The sequence below is a fragment of the Puntigrus tetrazona genome, chromosome 3, assembly GCF_018831695.1.
Source record: "Puntigrus tetrazona isolate hp1 chromosome 3, ASM1883169v1, whole genome shotgun sequence".
Taxonomy (NCBI): domain Eukaryota; kingdom Metazoa; phylum Chordata; class Actinopteri; order Cypriniformes; family Cyprinidae; genus Puntigrus; species Puntigrus tetrazona.
The window spans coordinates 10,263,437-10,284,310 of record NC_056701.1 but is presented as its reverse complement, the minus strand read 5'-3'; the positions used below and the strand labels follow the sequence as shown (position 1 = coordinate 10,284,310).

Genomic DNA, 20,874 nt, shown 5'->3' with positions numbered 1-20,874 from the left:
GATCTGGCCCCTTCATCATTGCCCACCTCAACAGAGGCTTTGATGGATTTACGCCATGGCCTCTTACCACGGGAGGCAGTTGACATCAAATTTATGAGGAACTGACAACCCACGTTGTGTCTCCTCCTGGGCCTTTTTGATTTACCAGTTCAGACAATGCCTGAGCAAAGCAAGGCTTCCTGAAGATTTCCACACCTGTTCTATGGGGATGGGAACAAGAAGTTTTTATTCCCTTATATGATTTTTATTCTACACCATTTGGGAAGAAATATGAAGTAATATTTGGAAAAAGTAATGCAAATCCATACATGGTTACATTTTGAATTTTCTTCCTTGAACAATCAGCAATTACCCTGTTGAAAAAAATGCACGTGAGGTTTGGAAGCAGGGATGCTGGTTTAAACTGGTCCTATGCTGGTTTAGGCTGGTCATTTGCTGGTCCAACCAACAGCTTTAAAACAACCTTATGCATATGCTGTTTTTTTAACAGGGATGCAGATTTAGGCTGCAAGTGTTTAAAACAAAACAAAACCAGTTTATTTGATTCAGTTGATTTAAGGAATACGACTCATTCAGGATTCAGACTTCACTTTGCTGTATATTTTTAACTCACTAAATATAAGATTATAAATATAATAATATATGAAATAATGTATTATTTCGCAAAAGGAAAGGACTTTGGTTGTGCTTTATTGCAAGCTATATATTCAGTAGTGATGCTATTTAGAGCATTTTATTACAGTGTTACATCTGCATAAAGAATAATCTATGGGTGAGAGCCATTAACGCATCCGAATGTCAACTGATGATCTCATAAAGGACCCCGTGCAGAGATAACGCAAAAAGAATAAAGGCAGACCCATTCAGTGCTCGTCTGAGTCATGCATTGACACACTCGTCCAGAAATGCTGCGTTGTAACAGCTTGTCATTTACCACAACCACATGAAACTCCAACAAATGCAGGTTGTAATTTCGCCAGTGTCATGTGTGTTTAACTCCAGTTGATTTCTCAAAAGCATTTCAAATGGTGAAAACACATCTCCTCTGAGACACTTTGAAGCGCAGTTTGCAAAGCTTTTCTTTGAACACAGTATCTACAAAGCCCCCTTGACTTGAGGGCGACAACAAAGCCGAATGTATCGACTGCATTAAAAATGTCACAATATGCTAAACTCGTATTTGGGAGCAGACTGCTACTTGACTTATGGGAAACTGGGAGACTCTGAGTTGTTTAAGTCCTCAGGCTACAAAAAGGTCATGACCTTTACAACCGAGGACAAACTACACAGACCAACAGACTCCAAGTGCTACCATATGTGTGTGCGGTTATGGGATAAGAGGACCCCAGGGCAGGGAAATGTGGACAGGCGAGCATAGCACACTAAACTCATCCTGTAGAGTTTCCTCCATTCCTGCAATTTCATCCTGTTGTGTATATCTCGCTTTCGCACAATTCCTCCTCTTCCTGTATCTTGTCAAGTTTGCATTCACTGTCATGTCATGCTAGCTAATACATGCTAGCGTTCACAAGCACACCCTTGTCAGAACCCCTGCCCTTGTGCTCTACAGTGTGCTGCCAAGGCAACAGCAATATACATAAACAGAAGATACACAGGAATTGTTTTAAATTCAAAAATGTCATGTTAAAAAAATAAAAGTCCTCTGAAAGGGAGAAAACAAACGATCTGTCATTAGTTCTACAGTGCATTGAGAGTGAGTCAAACGGATCTTTCTTACTCCTTTTTTTGCTACCAGCACTTTCACACCTGTCTCCACCGGGAAAGGGAGAGAGCGGTTCACCTTTGATGCATGTCCAGAGTAGCAGGCATGGAGAGAACCACCATAGCTACTACAATACCAATGCTGTAACCGCCACAGTTCACTGAGGCAAGGAAGAAACTCACACAGGCCAAATGTTACAGAGCCAGCTTTTGGGGGAGTGAGCACTGGACCAGAGCCGTTTTCCCTCTGCAGAATTCATCACAATACTGATCTACTTTAACATGCCTTTGATCTGCTCCCTATCAAACAGGTTTCAAGCTGCTCTGGATAAAAGCAGAAAGAATCCAAATGGCCAAAATGAGAACAGGTGAAGACTGGTATTATCATATCTGCTCCTAATATCATTCCCACACGATTTGAGTGGATCAGCATTTATTGAGCGTATTTATTGAGTGTTTCTTCAACTTCAGCTTGAACTTGATCTTTTTCTTTGCTTAACATCACAATAAAACTACTGTTTTGATTGTTTTGCTTGGCCCAAAGCTAGACGTTGTGTCTAAAATTCATTGCATTTGTGTTTTCATGTTCAAGACTGAATATTTTATTTTGGTGTGTAAATTTATTACTTAGTATATGAAGTAATAATCTGCACTCACAAAAAAAGAGTCTTCTTTTAATGTTTTATTTTAAATTAATCACCAATAGGACAGAAGAAAAAGGCACCTCAATGCCTTTTTCTTCTGTCCTACTGGTGATTAATGTAAAATAAAACGCTAAAAGAAGTCTGTTTTAGTCAGCGCAGATCATGGTGTCATATTAAGTCATGATTTGTAATTGGGCAAAATGTGTGAACATAGTTTAATGATGAGGGACATCCTTAGAAAAGAACCACCATTTTATTAAAAAATTAAACATTTCTTCAATCAAATACAACAAATCTCAGCTGTTTATGCAGATGTAAGGAAAAAAGGTGCTTCATGAGTACAAAAAAAAGGGAAGTGGTGTTCCCTTCTGCCAAAAAGACTTCATCCAAAGTCTGTGGGAATGCAGAAATGCAGAAGTACGATCGATAGTTTTATCAACTGAGCTGTCAAAAGTTCATCAGATACTGTGTTTTGCTGACATAACAGTTGGCGTAGTGAACGTATTTACATGCACTTCTGACTTTATAACAATACAAAGCAGCTTTAAAATCACCAAACATGTCCTTTCAGATGGAAATGAGACTGTTGTGGGAATTTTCATTACTTAAAGGCCAAATGCTCCTGGGCAGGGTCTACCTAAGTGTCCAAACAATGACAGATGGGAACGGGTTTGCAGGACTGTTTTGGAAGAACAGTTTGGAAAGCTAGTGGTGAAGTCAGTGGTGCAGAAACTACACACTTCAGCTTTAATTTGTTTTGCTGACATCGCTTCGGAACAGCGGCTGATACTGTGTTTCTCTGTGAGTCTTGCGGCCTTTGAAGGATTTGGCAAAATGTCCTTTCTATTACCACTATGGAGGAGCCACCAAGGGGAAAGAAATCACAAGCAAGAGAGTGAGGAAAACCTGGCAGCTGTTTAAAAATCAGAGGAATTAAAAAAAAAAAGGAAAAGAAGAATGGCTCTCACTGGAGAGCTGGATGGCCTTGAATTTGTGATGTTGCGGCCATCATAAATCCCCTTGGCTGGCCCAGTTGGGGAACACTCTGAGCCACATTCGGCTCCAGCCTGGCCCTGCCTCCCAGCCCACAGACAACACAACAATAGCTCTTGCCATTTAATTAGGTAAGGCCCACACTCAGCCAACACCCCCTCCTGTTCCTCCTCCTCCCTGTATGCCTACCCTCTCTCTTTTGCTAGAGGCACAAGGGGGGCTTGGGAGGTTCCAGCACTCTGATTGGTCAGGCTTGAATAAGGTGGCCAGTTTGAATCAGGCAGATGTCCAGTATCTGCCCAGGACAGTTAATACCAGCAAGCTCTACTGAGCCGGCAGAGTACAGCCCTAGCAGGTAACCTGGCATAAAGTCTGTGAGTTTTAGGATTTATAATAAAATACAGTCTTCTCATGAAATTCCTAAAAAAAAGTTTTTAATATGTATTGACAGAGCTATTTTTTGCATGAATAAAAAGAACGCTATTTGAAATAAAAATCTTTGTGACAACTTAAGTATTGTCTGTTTTATCAATTCAATGCATAAGTGCATACATTTCATGTATTTTATTTTGGCAGAAATGTTATATTGGGATATATACTGAACATTGTGAAAAGCCTGAAAAATATTGCAATGTAATTTGGCTATAACACCCATCCTAATCTTTCTTGACAAACAGAAGCCACCTTCAACAAATTCACCAGTCGAATAACGGTCTTATTGAAAAGAGTTTCGAACATTTAAATATTTCCCTTAACAGGCAATGGCGCCATTTGCTCTTCACCTGTCTGTGTTTCCTGTTAGAGGCGGAACAGTCTTTATGCACCCTTCACAGACAGCCATACTCAACTATTGATGTTTGTGACTTTTCACCCGATTTGGCACCCCATGTCTGTTCTCTTTTCTATCTTTGAAGTTTTGACTAAACGCCCCCTTCTCAACTGAGCTCATGAGACAAAACGAGTTCTCACTTTGAGCACAGAGAAAAAAAGAGATGTGAAGTCAATTAAATAGAGCCATTATGCACGTCATTTGAAATTCAGTGTACCATTCTGAACCAGCTCTGAGGGCTTTGTATTTTTCTTTTTCTGTATAAGTGCAAACTGGACATATCCTGCATCAAAAAAAAACTGTTCACAATCCAATTTAAGTCAGGGCAATGTTCCACTTACCGACCACCATGATGTTAAATTCAAAACCAGCCTTCATGGTTTTGCGTCTCATCTGGTCCAACACTGCCTCAATGCCAACATATCCGAATAGATCTCTGCCCTTGATAATGCCTTGTGTGTCAGATTCACTGAGGCATGGCAGAGGATGTTCTATCTCCACCACTCTCTCCTCCACCTCCCTCTCCTCCATCACCTCCATCTCCTCCTCCATCCGGACAGGTGGCTCCAGATCCAGGGCCTGCTCCTGTGCTGTGTCTGCCGAGAGAGAAAGAGAGACACGAGTTAACACACTGGATCCTCTCAGGAAGCCCTTAAACAAATATTACTACATACATACTACACATGAAGGTTTTTCTTAGAATAATGTCCACCCCAAAAGATTGCAGTCTGAAATAATTCCTTATAACAAGGAGACCCTTCTAAAACCTAAACATTACAAACAAAACACTATAATATCATGCAACTTAAATGAATAATTTTGTTAGTGCTTTTGCCATTTTTTTGTTTTTATTATTTCAGATTTTTGTTTTTTCATCTAATAGATCTATTTACATTTTACATACATTTTTCATTTTATCTATTTACATTTTATTTTAACAAAATCAATTTAATAGTTGTAATTATAACAAAACTGTTAATTAAATTAGTATTATTATTACTGGATGTGCTAGCATAATGCACAATTCACCGCAGCAATTAATTTTAGGAAAAGATGTTCATTTTTTGCCAGGCTTGTTTATGAGCCAGAGAGCTGTGAGCATGCTCAGAGCATGCAGGTGGATATTAATACACATTATGATGACTGACAGGAGGCAAATGTAGGTGAGGCACAGATCGATTCAGACGGGGAATTGAAATAATGAGGACGAAGAATTGAGAATTGTCCATAATTGTGCTTCCATCCTAGCCTGAAATGAGGCATTAGATTCATTTGTTAACGCTTGATATGTGGGTCGGGAAGAGGTTGATTTTATCTTAAGGTTTACTCTGCATTCGCAAAATGGAAATGGATATCTAAAGCACCCCCAATGTGCATTGAACTCTATGCAGCATAGTGTCAGCAGCGAAAAACAGAATTTTGTTTGCTGCCGGAGCATCAGTTTGTTCAGCTCAATTGAGTTCACTCGCTAGAGCGGCCAACACAGAGACAGCAGTTCACACGGCACTGGTTAACTACTGAGGCACGGACACCTGTCAACTGGCTCGGCTGGAGCACCCAGCAGCAGGGGGTGGATAGTGCTGCTGGGCTTATGTTTTTTTTTTCCTTATCCCTGTTCTGTAGTTTGTACCATCTTGAGACAGCTCTGTTTTATAAGAGGATTGGTAGCAGCCCCCCGATAACCCCTGAAGTTGTCCTGGTGGAGGCAATACTCCAGTCACGTTCTTCAAAACAAAGTCCAAATCACATTATGATAGCTGCTTAGCGTTGCGCGTAATCCTGAATTATGGAAAGGGTTATTAATGTTAATATAGAATTAATCACATGCATGTTTATTTCTGTGAACTGTGGGGTCTCCTTTTACTTTTATACTGACCAAACAATATATTCCATCCCCTTACCCTAAACCTACCCCTTACAGAAAAACTTTCAGACCGTTCATTCACTATTTTTAATCATGTTTTTTGCCTTTCAATGTCAGACAATTTAGGTTTTGCTATCCTTGCGGGTACATTTAGTAAACAAACACGATTTTACTGTATCTAACATGATTTGTAATGTCAATTTTCTACATAAAAGAACATTTTAATTCTTAAATTCTGCAAAAATATGTCAACTGTAACAAAACTTGGACGACTTACATTTTGAAAACAGCACAGCAATATTACACGTTATTACAAGAGATAGGGCTGGCCTATTAAAATTTCAGATCATAATTGCAACTACAGACACTACAATTTCATAATCGTTCAAAGTCACTATTACATAAAATGTCCACTTGCATTATTCTGCATGCTTAATATTTCTCTTTCTACGTTATCTTAAAAGTTTTTCCCATTGTTTTAATTTTATTATAACATAATAAAACCAGGCATACTTTTACATTTTTGTTTAAAGAAGAAAACCAACTATTACGTTATAGGCTGAATGCTATAATAAAAGCTATAAAATCTAAAAGTATGTTTTTACTTGTTTATTTTCAGATAAAATATGGTATTCAGTTGCCTCAAACAATTAAAAACTATGAAACTATTTAAGGGGTTACGCACCACAAGCAACACAAGTTACATAATCAGATTACTCTTTTCAAAAAAGTAAGAAAAGTAATGTATTTTTTTATATTGTTTTATTTTAATTCATTTTAATTAATTGAATAATTCATCTCACTCTGGTCTAGGTTTAGTGTTCCTCAAAGTGAATAAAAACTGTGAAATGCAACGCAGAACACACATATGTGTTTAATTTTAATAACCAATGTCTTTTCTGTTGACCTTCGATAATCAGGTTCAACCATACTAATAACCAAAAATGATTCTGGATACACATCTGTGCTTTTTATTGCTTAAGTGTGTCGAATTTTGTTCTTCTACATTTACTGTACAAACAATGCATTTACTTTTCCTTCAGCCTGAGGCTTATTCCTTTCACTTTTGGTGCTAAAGGGATTTTATGTTTGCCAAAAATGGTACTTTTTCATATTAAAAACAAACAAGCAAACCCTGCCTATTTTCAAAGAGTATCACAAAAGTAATGTAACATTAAGTCAAGTAACTTAATGAGTTACTATTTTAGGAAGCAACACAATATTGCAATGCATTACTTTTTAAAGTAACTTTCCCCGACACACGAACATCAGTATAAATAGTGATAATCGCAATTAATAAATTGAAGGAATTAATCAACAATTACGATTGACAATCATATAACAGTGCAGCCACAGTATGAGAAGATCTAGAATATAACAAGGCATCACAAATATAAGACAACGAGCTGTATAACTCTACCAACACCACAGCTGCTTTCACACCCACAAACAAAGTGTGTATGCGTGTTAAAATCAGCTCATTTGTGTATGAAAACATGGGACTGTAAAATGATCCCCAGGAAGTGCCAAGTCTACTATGCTTTATTATGCATCGTTAATGGCAGTGACTGTGAGCTGCACTCAACATGACACCCTGGCTGCTTCATATACATGAGTGTGTCCCATTAACAGGTCAACTAAATGTCATTAACACAAGTATGCAAAGTACACCGTAACAACAGAATTTATCTTCAAGGGATGGTTCACCCCCAAATGTTGTCAAATCACCTTCATGTTGCTCAATTTTTCATTGTATAACAGGTAATTTCCAGAATGTTTCAACCGTTTTTTTCCCGAAATGATTGGGTTTCACACTGTATAGACAAAAACCACAATGCTGGCAGAAATGTTGGGTTGAACTACCTTTTCGAGACAAGCTACACCATGAGATGTTTACATATAATTTGATTGTATGATCGTCCACCTCCGGCACAATCTGATGCCTACTTAGGTTTCTTGGTATTAGTATTTCTTAGAAGAATATTCTTGTGAAACTGTTGATGGGTTTTTGCTAGAGGCTGCAAATATGTTATTCACCTAAATATGGTTCACTCACAACTACTAAGCACTTTCTCATGCTGTGACTTCGGCCTGACCACAACCCTGTGCCGGGCCACACTGTCACAATTATATCGGATTACGCATTGAAACGTTGCATGGCGCATTGCAGAAGCTGATTAATGTTCATTTTAGTGAGTCAAGAACTATGTGTAGGAAATCAGCATGCAGCCTGTGCTGCGTTTGATCAGCTGAGACAACCTTCGTGAACTGAGGATCCCGTCTGCTGGTCCAGATGACTTAATCAGCTATAAATATACCCTGCGTCGTCCATCCACCAAAATGGAACTAATCCTGGCCTTCTTATTCCCTAACTGGCATTACATTCAAGCCACCCATCCAGCAGCTGAGGATCTACACAAGACTGCATTGACTTAAAGTGAAGCAAGTCAATTTCTGAATTTGAACTTTGTGTGATTTTAAAAGCATGTGTTGTCACCGTTCAATGCACACGGTCTTAAGTAAGAAAGCAAAACTTATGCAAAAGGAAGAGGAGACAGCCAGACTGTGGATTGGCAGATTTATTTATTTGATGTCGTCTGAAAACTGCCTGTGCTCTAATAGAAGCTGACAAATAAAGCCATGCTTGGAGATAGAGAGGGGCAGACAAATGTCGTCTAAAGGCTTGAGAAAAGCAAACAGAGTAAGAGAAAGGGGCTCAAAAGTAGCAAAGAAGTTGGAACTTTTTAATAAAAACTTTACGTATTGTGTTTGAATGAAAGCAGATCTGTCCCCAGGTTTGCACAGGGCCTGTTCTTGCTCTTTAATAAAACTGTTCACAGATGCGGGCCATTTTCATTTGACACAACCAAGAAACACTGCAGCAGACAGCAAGAAAACACAAATCACTCTTACTTAGTACAAAGCACCTCAGAAAACATGTTTCTCAAAACTTTTATAGGCTACTCTTTTTCCTCATAACCCCATCAGTAAGGCTCAAGTATTCATTTATTGGCATCAAACCATACATGTGTTTATTTTAACTCATACCTCACTGACAATCTGTTCGATATTGGGTTGATTAAGCTGACCTGGGAGAGTGCAACTAGATGTGTCAAACTGAACTTTTTACAAACTGCACTAAAATCAAATTTAAGATATTGTTTAAGGCCTATGTATTAAGCAATAAAAATAGTAAATGTCAAGATGATCTACATCTATATGTGTGGGTTAAACACACCTATGCCCAATGTGGCCATGACAGACCTATGACAGGAAACTGGCAAATAGATATATGTATATTTAGAATGTCACATTTTCCCCGGAGAATCACAAAGACCTACAGAGCCATTAAAAAAACAATGTAGCTAAACAATCACGCATCCTACACTTTAAAGATGCTCAGACCTGTCGTGCTAACTGCTAAATGCTACCATCTGATCTACAGTACAGTTCCAAATAAAGGATGTTACATGCCATTGTTTTGTCTCATAACCTCTTCCCATTTGGGAAATATCACCTTAATATAAATTTGAATGGCTTTAAACCACAGCAATATCTCTGTAAATACACTGTATTTGGCAGATAATGAAAGAGAGAGGAAAAAAAGAACCATCAATAGCACATGTTCAGCATTGATAATTGCTGTAAAAGTTTCAGAGGCCTGTGCTGTGTGGCTCTGCACAGATTTTGCTTAAGTTAGCCACAGCTTTCTGTAGCTAGCAATAAAGAATGCCATTTACTGACATACACTAGCTGATAGCTAATTTCATGCCAATTACAAAGTTACCCAGCAGTAATCTAGTTAAAATGCTGGAAAACCCCAACACAAAATACTAAAAGACTAACAAAATGCTAAAACTAATCAGTCCCAGGACCACGTCAAACACATTTTATCCATGCTAGTCAATAATACCACAAAAAATACCTTACATCTGAACCTCATCATGGCACCATTGTGCACTCTTAGGTTCTCTGTGTCAGCTTCCTGTTTATTTTCATCACAAATTTGTAAAACTTCAAAAGTATACTTCTAAAATGTTTCAGCACACAAGAGGAAATGACTCAAACGGTTTCATATGAGAGAGTGAGCATTTCATTATACTTGCTGCAAATGGCAAACACGCCTGTTGCATCTTGAAAAGGGGTAACCAACGACCATAACCGAGCTTCAGACATCAGAGCGTGTCAACCCTCAATTCCTTCCTGCCTGAATGTGTCTCAAATTACAAAAATAGAGCAAAACAAGCTAACTTTAAATACATCTTTTTAAAAAAAAAATAAAAAAGTGTCTTCTCGGGCAGCCATGAGACTCTCCCTTCCCCCTTTTGGCACTGTTGAAGTGCTCCATTGCTCTTGGTTCTATTGTTATCAGAGGGGCAGTGAAGCTGAGACACACAAAAACCCATGGGATAAAAAAAAAAAAAAGAGATTCTTACCTTCTCTCATTCACAAAGCTCTGTCCACACGGCTCTCCCCACTGAAGACCCGGCGGCCCACACCAGATAGTCCGTAACTGTGATGTACCTCAAGACTCGTCCCTAAACTTCTGCTTTGTGCTCTGCGTAACTGCCCATGCACATGCACTTCTCCCCCTCTCTCAGTGTCTCTCTCCCTCACTATGGAGAAAGAGCGCAGGGGTAACGGCTAAAGCTGCTCATGCTCATTCACATGCAGATCGCCAAGAAGCTTCCACTAATCCAAAAGAGGACTTCTCCCATCCACCCCTCCTCCCCCTCCCCTGCATCTCTGTACTGCCTCTCTCTCAAACTCATTTGCACACGAGTGGGGCTGCTGTCAGTCGGTCGGCCCAGGCTCCCCTGCTGACCACACAATGAGGAAAATACGTAATTGACCCATAAAATCAATTAGGAGAAATTTTAGTGCTTCTTTGAATAGTCGGAATCCACGGACTCGCTTGACTGAGGAAAAAAAAGGAAAGCAAATCGCAGTTACTTGTTCAGAGCGCATTTCTGTGCTGGTAATAATATGTGCCGCCTGTGCTGTCACGCTGGGCTGTTTGGGCTGAGGATTGCCGTTAAAAGACATGGTAATGGTCAATCAGACGTGAGTGGTTTTTATACTGACAAAGAGCTTGTAGTTCAGCATTTACAGAAAAGCAGCACTGGAGTTTAAGTGCATGGATACATGTTATTAGTGAACAGCAAGCCTGATATCACCGGATAAAAACATTGGAATGTTTTAATTTGAACAGTTATAATTTTAGCTGTTCCTCAAAACCGCACAACAAACGCCTCATCAAATCTAGAAAGTGAAGTTTAAATAGTGATAGAGGCTATTTACACTAATTAAAAATAGCAACATTATTTAATGATATGCTATTTACACTAAGTGCAAATAGCATTTTCTGCTATTTATACTACTTATTGCAAGTAGCAGCAGATTTGAACCCAGGTAAATCGTGTCACAATAAAACCATACGTTTTACCATCTGTGTCACTGGAACTGATGTCAAATGACCATCTTTTGAAATGATAACTATCCCAACCACATGTTGGTGGGCAGAGTTAGTGTAAATAGCTACTGGCAATAAGGGGCTAATGGCAATATTGTAAATACAGACTCTGTTCAATAAAATTGAATTAATGGAAAAGACTGTGTTAATCTGAAGGGCCGGTTTATTCACAAATTGCCAATCAAAAGTAGTGTATATGACCATTGCTGTGTATTCAAGTCTTCTAAAGCCTCTTTTTGAATGACCAGATTGAAATTTAAGCTGTTGTTTATTTCTAATCCAATTGATTGTTAAACACTATGACCTGATCGTTGAGCCAGTGGGATGGATTTGAGAAGAAAATAACACAATGAATCATTTAGGCCAAATAGGAACTGAAGCAATGATTCACTGAAAAGATGACTCAAGAGAAGGATTCGTTTATTCCTATACTTAAATCTAGGGCATATGGCAAGATTTTATTTTATTTTCAATAAATTACTAAAATTCTGGTCTTTTTCCTTAGCTTGGAATGCAGTGCTTAGTGAACATTTAAGACACTTTCTTTGTGCTTATTGGCTTTTTTTATTTTATGGCTTTGCAGCCTTAGTTCCCATTCACTAATGTACCGACAAAGTGGCTAGAATATTCTTAAAAATAATGAAGAAAGATTCACATAGGTTTTAAACGACATGAGGAAATAATGACAGAACTGACATTTTTGGCTGAACTATCTCTTTAAGGACTTCCCTCCAGATCTGTTGAAACAAGGAGATGAAGCATCTCTGCACAGTTTCACTGAGGAAGTGTGTTTTTCTCACTCTCGAACTGTCAGTCTGACTTATCACACATCTGAGTGTTTAGTCTTTACGCTCTCCATAAAATGAAGTCCACCTCATGTAAATTAAAGTCAAGGAGACCGCTCAAGACATCCATGTAAGGATGGGCTTTTTTCAAAACAGCTAGCCATGAGAGTGTGAAAATGTCTGTGAGTGAAAAAGTGTGTGTGTGTGTGTGTGCAGGTCAAGCCCATGCTGAGACGCTGTAAGGATGGCTTTATGTTTGAATCACAATAATGTTCCTTTGTTTGGCATTCAATAGACGGCTGATGTATCACAGTGAGGCCCCAAAACAACACACTCACACGTCCACTCCAAACAGCTAAACCACAACAGGTTTCTACAGCTCAGTTATAGATGATCAGTGATAAATATCGCAAACTACAATTCACTGAGTTCAGATGACAGCTAGCTTGCAGATTACACAAACCAGAAACATTCCAGCAGAGACATTGGTATAGTAAAATATTAACAGAAATCAGTCTTTTACCTTAGTTGATAAGTGGGATTCTGGAGCAGCTGCAAGGCCCCATGTGCTGTCAGAGAGTGAATTGCGAACTGTTCAGGATGTCAGTTACGAAAATGTGTGAGTCTAACGTGCGAGTGTATGTATGTGTGTGTGTGTGTGTGTGTGTGTGGGTGTGTCGTAGCCTAACCACAGACAGCACTCCGAGGGTGATGCATTTCCTTGCCTTTGGGCCTCTCTCTTCCTGGTTGTATTTTAACTAGTTTTATGCCACACAAAAGAAAAGCAGTTCCTCCAGCTTTGTTATCGCCATGGTTACCTAAATAAGAGTGTTTCTCAAGAGTGGGATGGATGTTTATCCATTTTCCTTATGTCATCAGCGCAAGTCTCTGTTAAAAAATCCCACCCTTGAGATATGAGGAAATGTCTTTCACAATCCCAGACAGGTAAAGTAGAAAAATGGAAATGCAATCTTTGTGAATAGAATACAATCTGCTGGGATGCGTGAATGGAAATCTGGTACGAAATGAACTAATAGAAGCCGTGGAAGCTTCCAGAAAGAGCAAATTCCCGTCCTACCTCACACACACATATACACTTGTTCCTGCAGCGTATCGCCACACAGTGCATCTCTGCTGTTTTGGGAATTCTCTCTTCATCGCTGACAGGAAAAACCATTTTGATTAATGTGGCAATCGGAAAATGACCTTTGCATGCGGCGAGAGCTGTCTATTTTACATTCAATATTTAATCATTTGATAAAGTATAGAACAAGCCCAATGACAGCAATTCATCACTTTCATCTAAAAGCCTTTCGCAAAGCTCCGAGCCACATGCAGGGTCTGTATGCTCCGCTGCGTCTACAGCTAATTAACTGACTGAGGTTTGTTAATGGAGTTTCCTACAAAGTGCTCTCCACTGCCACATCGTTCTGGTCATTCCAGGTCATTATCTGATGACAAATGCATCTTCTACTCTTCGAATCCACACACTCTGGAAATCTATGTATGATAGGATACACTTACAATAATTCTGGGCCACTGCATGACAAGGACTGATATGAACATATATTTTTAGCATATGTCCTGCTTACCGGGACAGTTCACCCAAAATTATTTACTAACCCATCATGTTGTTCCAAACCTGTATGACTTTCATTTCTCTAAACCTTTTGAAGATATTTTGGAAACTATTTTTGACAACATAAAGTAAGTCAACGCAAAACAACACTGTATGGACAGATTGAATATTTAATAACAAATAAAATTTTCGAGTGAACTATTCCTTTACTTTCGTAAACCATTTGGTGGTACAAACATAGAGGTTATCTAAATAGAGGCGTTGATTTCCACGGATGTTGATATGGTTGAGTGAAAAGGCGAAAGAGGAAGAGAGGGGGAGGAAGCATGCGTTTACTGTGCCACAAGGGACATTGATTTGCCACTAAATGTCTCTATTACCGCTCCTCTTTAATTAAAAGCACATGTACGCACAGATGCTGTCAGTTCATTCATACTGTTGCCAGGGTAACCTCCCCAAAGAGACTGGTAGTATCGGGTTACTACGAAGATCTGCCGCCACACACCGTGAGAAAGCCGCTGTTTCTTTACTCCGGCTTTGCTTGTGTGGGATTCGAGGGGTTAATTCAATTAAAGCATCTTAACCTCATCCTAATCCAAGCATACTTAAAAGGACATGGCAGACGGAAAAGAAGAATTCCTGAAGTCTGACCCCGTCCTCTGGTGCGCTCTGAGTGTCTTCCACACATGGTGGGAGGGACAGGTGAGGACAGTGGCAAACTGCCGGACATCTGTTAGAGCGTCTTCTAAACTGAGCTGATGCACAGCTGGAGTTTCTGCTGAGAATTAGCAGAAGAGAAGAATATTAGAGAACAACAAGTTTCTACCGAATGTCAACTAGACCCTTAAAAAGTTACTATAGTTTCTATATTACGCGATTAAAATTAATTTCTGCATTAGATGCTTTTCTTGATATTATAATGTACAGTGTTTAATTACTGTAACATTACATCTTCTATATAGATATATGATAGCCGAGTCATGTTAAGTACTATTCTAAATCTAATCAACAAACCAACCTACAATGCAGAATAATGGCCAGAACCCTTAATAATCTGGGATTAATTACTTATTAACAACAAAAAAACTGACTAGAAAATATTAACTTGATTAATCATTAAACTAAACTAAGCTAAGCTAAGCTAGGCTAAGCTAAATTAACTAACTAACTAACCAAAAACCTAAACAATTAAAATTACCAGCTGACTAAAAGAACCAGTTCAACCAAGTTCAACCCAGCTGAATAATTATAAAACCAAACTGAAAAACTAGCTAACTACCAAACCAATGAAATATAGACCAACTAACTAAACATAAAACTGGCTAACCAGCAAACTAAACAACTAAACTAACAAAATAACTAGCCAACTAACAAACCAACTACGTATAAAACAAATGACTTAACTAATCATCAAACTGTTTAACCAACTAAACAAAGCTACACTAAGCATCAAAACAACCAACTAAGTAAAGGTTTGAATCAATAAGCAATAAAGAGACCGGACCCCTTACTGATCTATGTTGGACTACTAACTAATTACAACTAAACTAAACTCAGCAGAACACATTGGTCTGAATCATCTTAATAATTTTGCTTGGATTACTAACCACCAAAATACCAAGAAACCAACTCACTAACTAAACACCAGACTGACTAACTAACCAACTAATTTAAACAAAAAAAAAATAAACAAAGCAACTACCTAACTACATACCTGCCTACATCCATACCAATCAATAAGCAGCTTAAAATAATAATTTTTTTAAAATAAAGCGAGCAAAAAAGTTCAAAATCAGTTGTCAGAGCAGTCAGAAGCTGTGATGGTTTGACAGTTACCTGTTATTATGAGGAGGTCAATATACAATCAACACCTCCACATCATTCCGCTTTGAGGTAAACACATGCTTCCAAGTAACAGCCGGTGATTAAGCTTAATAAGGATGACAAAATCAACTTACCATCAACAGTGCCCAAACAGCCGAGTCGTGTCCTGCCCTGACAGCTGCTGCTCCAGATAGGACACGATTTCCAAAACTACCAAAAAACTACTGCATACAGCACAAGCACACCGACGCGCACAACCTCCCTCGCACACTTCTCTTTTTTTACTTTCTATTTTGCTTTCTTTGCATTAACCGTTCACTCATGGATTCTTGCCAAGAGGATGTATTGAGGAGAAAAACACAGACACTTTCATATTCACTCCCTCTGTATCTGTGTTTGTGTCATGGCATATAATAGTATTAGTTGTGCTTTCACCCTTCAGTCATTATAACCTACCCACTGACGTTCAGAAAACAATCAATAAACACAAAGTGCCGTTATAATTATTACTGCCTGTTCCTTTGAGTAACTATGATACTATAATAGCTGCCTCTTTAGGTGGCACGCCATGCTGGTATCACAAGGGCTGAGAGAGTTTTCACAACTGGCTCTACTGTGCCTCGTTTCATTTTCAGGGCAGGATGCAGTTGTTCTTAGGGAGGGACGACTCTTCCAGGAAGCCCTGTCATGCTGTCCAAGAGGAAATCACCTTTCCCCTCTCCCCCTCATCCGGCCATGGGAAAACGTGGGTCTAGGAGGTTTAGAACTTTGACCTTCTACGCTAGATCTACGACACAATGTATTAGGCTTCACGAATGACACATTTGCAGTGTGAATTTAGGCATTTGAATTATTTAAGGTGATTTTGTGTAACAAATGAATCAACTTAATAGGAAAGATATGTGCCAGTCAGGAGTCTACATGGTTGCATCATGGGGTGGCCATGTTGAAATCACATAACCAAACCTTACTCGTTGTGTCAGATTATTGAGTTATTGGACGCTTAACAATTGTCGTATGAATTGCTAAAAAAGATTAAAAAAGATTTAATAAGATTTAATAGATTTAATAAGTCCACCTTTAAATAAGTGTTATTTTACATAAATATCTAGAAAATCTACAAATGTGGAAGTGATCAGAAAAGGAGAAGCGTCACAGATCCAATTTTTACTTCACGAGAAGAACACATATATATATATATATATATATATACATATATACACACACACTATATATATACATATATACACACACACTATATATATATATATATATATATATATATATATATATATATACACACACACTATATATATATATATATATATATATATATATATATATATATATATATAAATGCATATGTGTGTGTGTGTGTGTGTGTAAAATGTAAACTAAAAAAATTATTAAACATTTCAGTTGCTTGCCAATGCAAACTTTTAAGCAATAAAATGAAAGATGAAATAAATCCACACATCCACACACATCCTGCCATGTAAGCTCTTTTCAAAACCTTGGCATTTATTTTTTGAAGAACAACTAAAACTCTCCACTGGAATCTATGCCAATATAGACCTCAGAGTATTCCAGTTGTGTGTTGAATTGTCTCGCAAGCTAACTTGGTGTCAAATAATGTTTTCCTAGCATGCCAACTCCAAGTAGGCCTCTGCCAGGAATGTGGAGTCCCATCGTAGCGAGTGTCAACATGTAAACACCCAACAGGTCGAGGCGAGAGACTCAGCACGTCGCTTAGAGCTGAAGGAAAACACTCAGATGGAGACTGCAGCACCACCCCTGCCCAGAGCAAAGGCTGGCTATATAGAAATCACAGTAGCAACTAGTAATGCTTTTCCCAATTGGTCTGTTGCTTCTGGAAGATGTAATCTCCTGGAATATCCTTAATTGGGATGTCTAACTGCAACTTGAACATAACCTGGAATCCTGACTGGAAAAAAACATCTAACGAATTACATGCAGTTGTGCGATTTGCATTTAGTAGCGACCTGACATACAACAATACAGCTCAGTATAAATTCAGTGTAGTAAAATTACACCCATTCCACCCAGTCACATCAGAGATAAGTCATATAAGCAATCAGTCATATGCAAAAAGCAAAATGTGGCCAGATAATCCGCAAAGAAAAGAACTACAGTTCCCTCGTCCCCTAAGGTGTTCGCCCTGTCCTTTCCACCCTATCCCCTCTTTTGACCCCCATTAGTGACACAAGGTCTCATTTGTACCCTTAATCTGTGCTAATGTGTAAGTTAACCCACTCATTTGCAGAGGGACACAGATGAAGGGAACAGCATTCCAGACGAGCTGCCCTGCCAGATCAGAATTTCACAATCCCACCCTTATCCCATGATGTAGAGTGGGGTTTGCTTAGGGGTCACTAGAGATCGGGCATCTATAAAGGATCAAAGGAGATTTGACCAACATGGAGCTTAACACCAATGAGAATGAGAACTCCTGTTCGTTTCAACCCAGACTCAAGTTAGTATGTAGAGAGAATACACTCATAGCCTGATAAAAATCACGCTCGCTCTCTTTTTTGCTCCAGGCACTCTGGAATAATTGACTCTTAATTATTGTTTTTATGTGATAAGAGGCTTGTTTAAAGTGAAATAAGAACAAATCAGCATCTTTCAGTATGTCGTATAAATTCCTGCAAAAAAGAAAAAAAAAAAAAAAAAAGAAGAAAAAAAAGAGCGTGCTCTCAAAGCGGCGTGCGTGAAGAGCTGATTACAGCTTTTTGAAAACGTATTAGCATCACTCTAAAAGAATGTGAGAAAGCATGTTTTCACTCCAGCGAGTAAATGAATCTTTTAGAATAAAGGATTTCAATCAGTCGGGCTAATCTGACATGAGAACATTGCTACCCCCTAGTGGTTGATCTGATAACTTCTAGACCATGCAAAGGCAGGCACTGAAGTTTCATGGAACCCGTATGCCAGAGTGAAAAAAAAGAGTGGATGAAAAGGAAAAATTAGAACCCATCCATCAAACTACCAATCTTCTCCTTAAAGCTGCAGTTATTATCTAAAGTGATGTAGGTCAATCTCAATGAGTCTATCATAAGAGAATGTGATTGTTGCTGTTGTAAAAGGACAGAGCGGGACTAGAATGAGAAAAAGAGAGTGTTTCACAGACTTTTCAGCTGTATGTCATACTCATACATTAACTTGATGCTTTTTTTTTTCTAGAATGTCTCTTTCCTGTGGCACTCCTTCATATTAAAACCAATACTTACAAGCTGACAATTTTGCTCATTTAAAGAGATATTTAAAAACTACTGGTAAAATGCAAGTCTTATAGAAAAGAACTTAGACCCAATGCAACCTCAAAAATCATTTTCTATTATTTTCTCATTTTTTGTGCTGCTGTTTTGAACTTTCCATTTATCAAATAACGCAGAAAAATATCACACGTGCCACTAAAATATTAATCAGCACAACCACTTTTAACACTGACAATTTTGAGAAATGTTTCTTGAGCAAATCAAAATATTACAATGATTTTTTAAGCATTACACTGGAGACTGGAGTAATGGCTGCTGAAATCCAGCTTTGCTATTACAGGAATAAATTGCCTTTTAAAATGTATAAAAATAGAAAATGTCTTGTTGATCAAATAAACACAGCCTTGGAGAGAAAACCATTTTAACAATCACACCGCCCCCAAACTTTTGAATGATAGTGTATAATAGAAATTATTATTTCATGCTGTGAATGACTTTGAAATCCATTTTTTACTTTAATAATTATGTTTTAAGATCCAAAGAAAATATTTTTACAAGATGAGTGCTCAACTTGACCCTTCTAGCATTGTATAAATTATATTTCATATATATATATATATATATATATATATATATATATATATATATATATATATATATATATACACACATATACATCCCCAAAACATACACACGCAAGCTTACTCGTACATTTCTACAAACACGTACACGCGGGACTTTACAAATACACCGCCACGGAGCACAGCGGTATCCGTTTCCCACTTTTTCCTCTCCTTTAGAAAGGTTAGATGTTTAGAAAGCAGAATTTTGGCACCCCTGGCTACACCGTTTGATCCTGACACGTTGAAAGGAGGGTGTGATTTGTCCTGTAGTCGAGAACACATCTGCTGTCTGACCTATATTTCCTGTGCTTTACGCAACTGATTGGAAAGACCACAGGGAAACGTGATGAGCAGGCAGCATCATGTTCTCACAGCCAACATATCAGCGAGTCTGTGTGTGTGTGTGTGTGGCGGAACGGGGGAGTTCATGTATGTTAATGCGTGTTTGAGCACAAACGCCTGCCTTTCCTTCCAGGTCGGCCAGAAAAGTCATTACATGAAGCCGCTGTCTTTCTACAAGCCATAACTCTAGGTCTTTTGTATCAGCCTTGCGACTATTACAAGTCCAGCCTTGCACCGTTTCCCCTGGGTTTGTTTGTTGGTGGAGCTGAGACAAATTGCCATGCCTACAGGCGCTAAACCGTACTGTGGGAATACTGATGGTCCTGGCCTTTACACAGAGTACTGCTTCCAGATCAGACAGCGTATCAGGTATCCTGCAGGAAAATCTTATCCAAACTCTGCTTCTAATAACCTGTCTGCTGCACACGGTTAATTACTCCATCACAGTTGAACACTACAGCGCTGAGTCAACAAGACAGGCAGAAAAATGGCTGAAATTCTCGCAGGATCAGAGTCCAGCTATTGAAGCTAAGCGCTAGGTGTGGCAAGGACCTGAATGGGGGGGCCTGGGAGCTTTTTCTAGCTTTTCCAGGTGGTCTGGGTCTGAACGGACGTCTTCTGAAATCCAGAAACTGGGAAATAGTGTTTTTTTACATTGATGGATGAATATAAATCGGCTTTCTCATGGTCTCGGCAATGGAACGGTGGCATTTTATTAGCATGTAATCAGTTATTTGTCTCTGCCCACCGTGTTTGCGTAAGGTGGAGATCTGCTGTACGAGGTCAGACTGGTGGAAAGGGTTGGCGTGAATCAGTATGCAGACATGTCAATAGCCTTTAAAAACTTCACAAAAAAAATGTATATTGCTGTTTAAATCTGTGGGGTCGCTACGATTTTTTTGTTTATTTTTTATTGTGGAAAAATTCTTACAATTTGATTTAGAAAGTAATTTATTC

General features: G+C 38.6%; 1 protein-coding gene across 5 annotated transcripts in view; it reads right to left on the bottom strand.

Annotated features, from left to right (window-relative positions):
• The window catches only part of sept12 (septin 12), a 53,892-nt gene that overhangs the window by 12,091 nt on the left and 20,927 nt on the right, over window positions 1-20,874 (bottom strand). The window contains exons 1-3 of one of the 5 annotated variants that reach the window (XM_043233708.1): window positions 15,848-16,111; window positions 14,541-14,667; window positions 4,530-4,784 (exon numbers count right to left, since the gene is read on the bottom strand). In XM_043233708.1, coding sequence (XP_043089643.1) covers window positions 4,530-4,784; window positions 14,541-14,619 — 334 coding nt within the window. In that variant the 5' untranslated portion in view covers window positions 14,620-14,667; window positions 15,848-16,111. Of the gene's footprint in view, window positions 1-4,529; window positions 4,785-10,488; window positions 10,705-12,833; window positions 12,987-14,540; window positions 14,668-15,847; window positions 16,112-20,874 lie in introns of those variants that run through there. The other 4 variants (XM_043233711.1, XM_043233710.1, XM_043233709.1 and 1 more) reach the window with 4 other exon arrangements.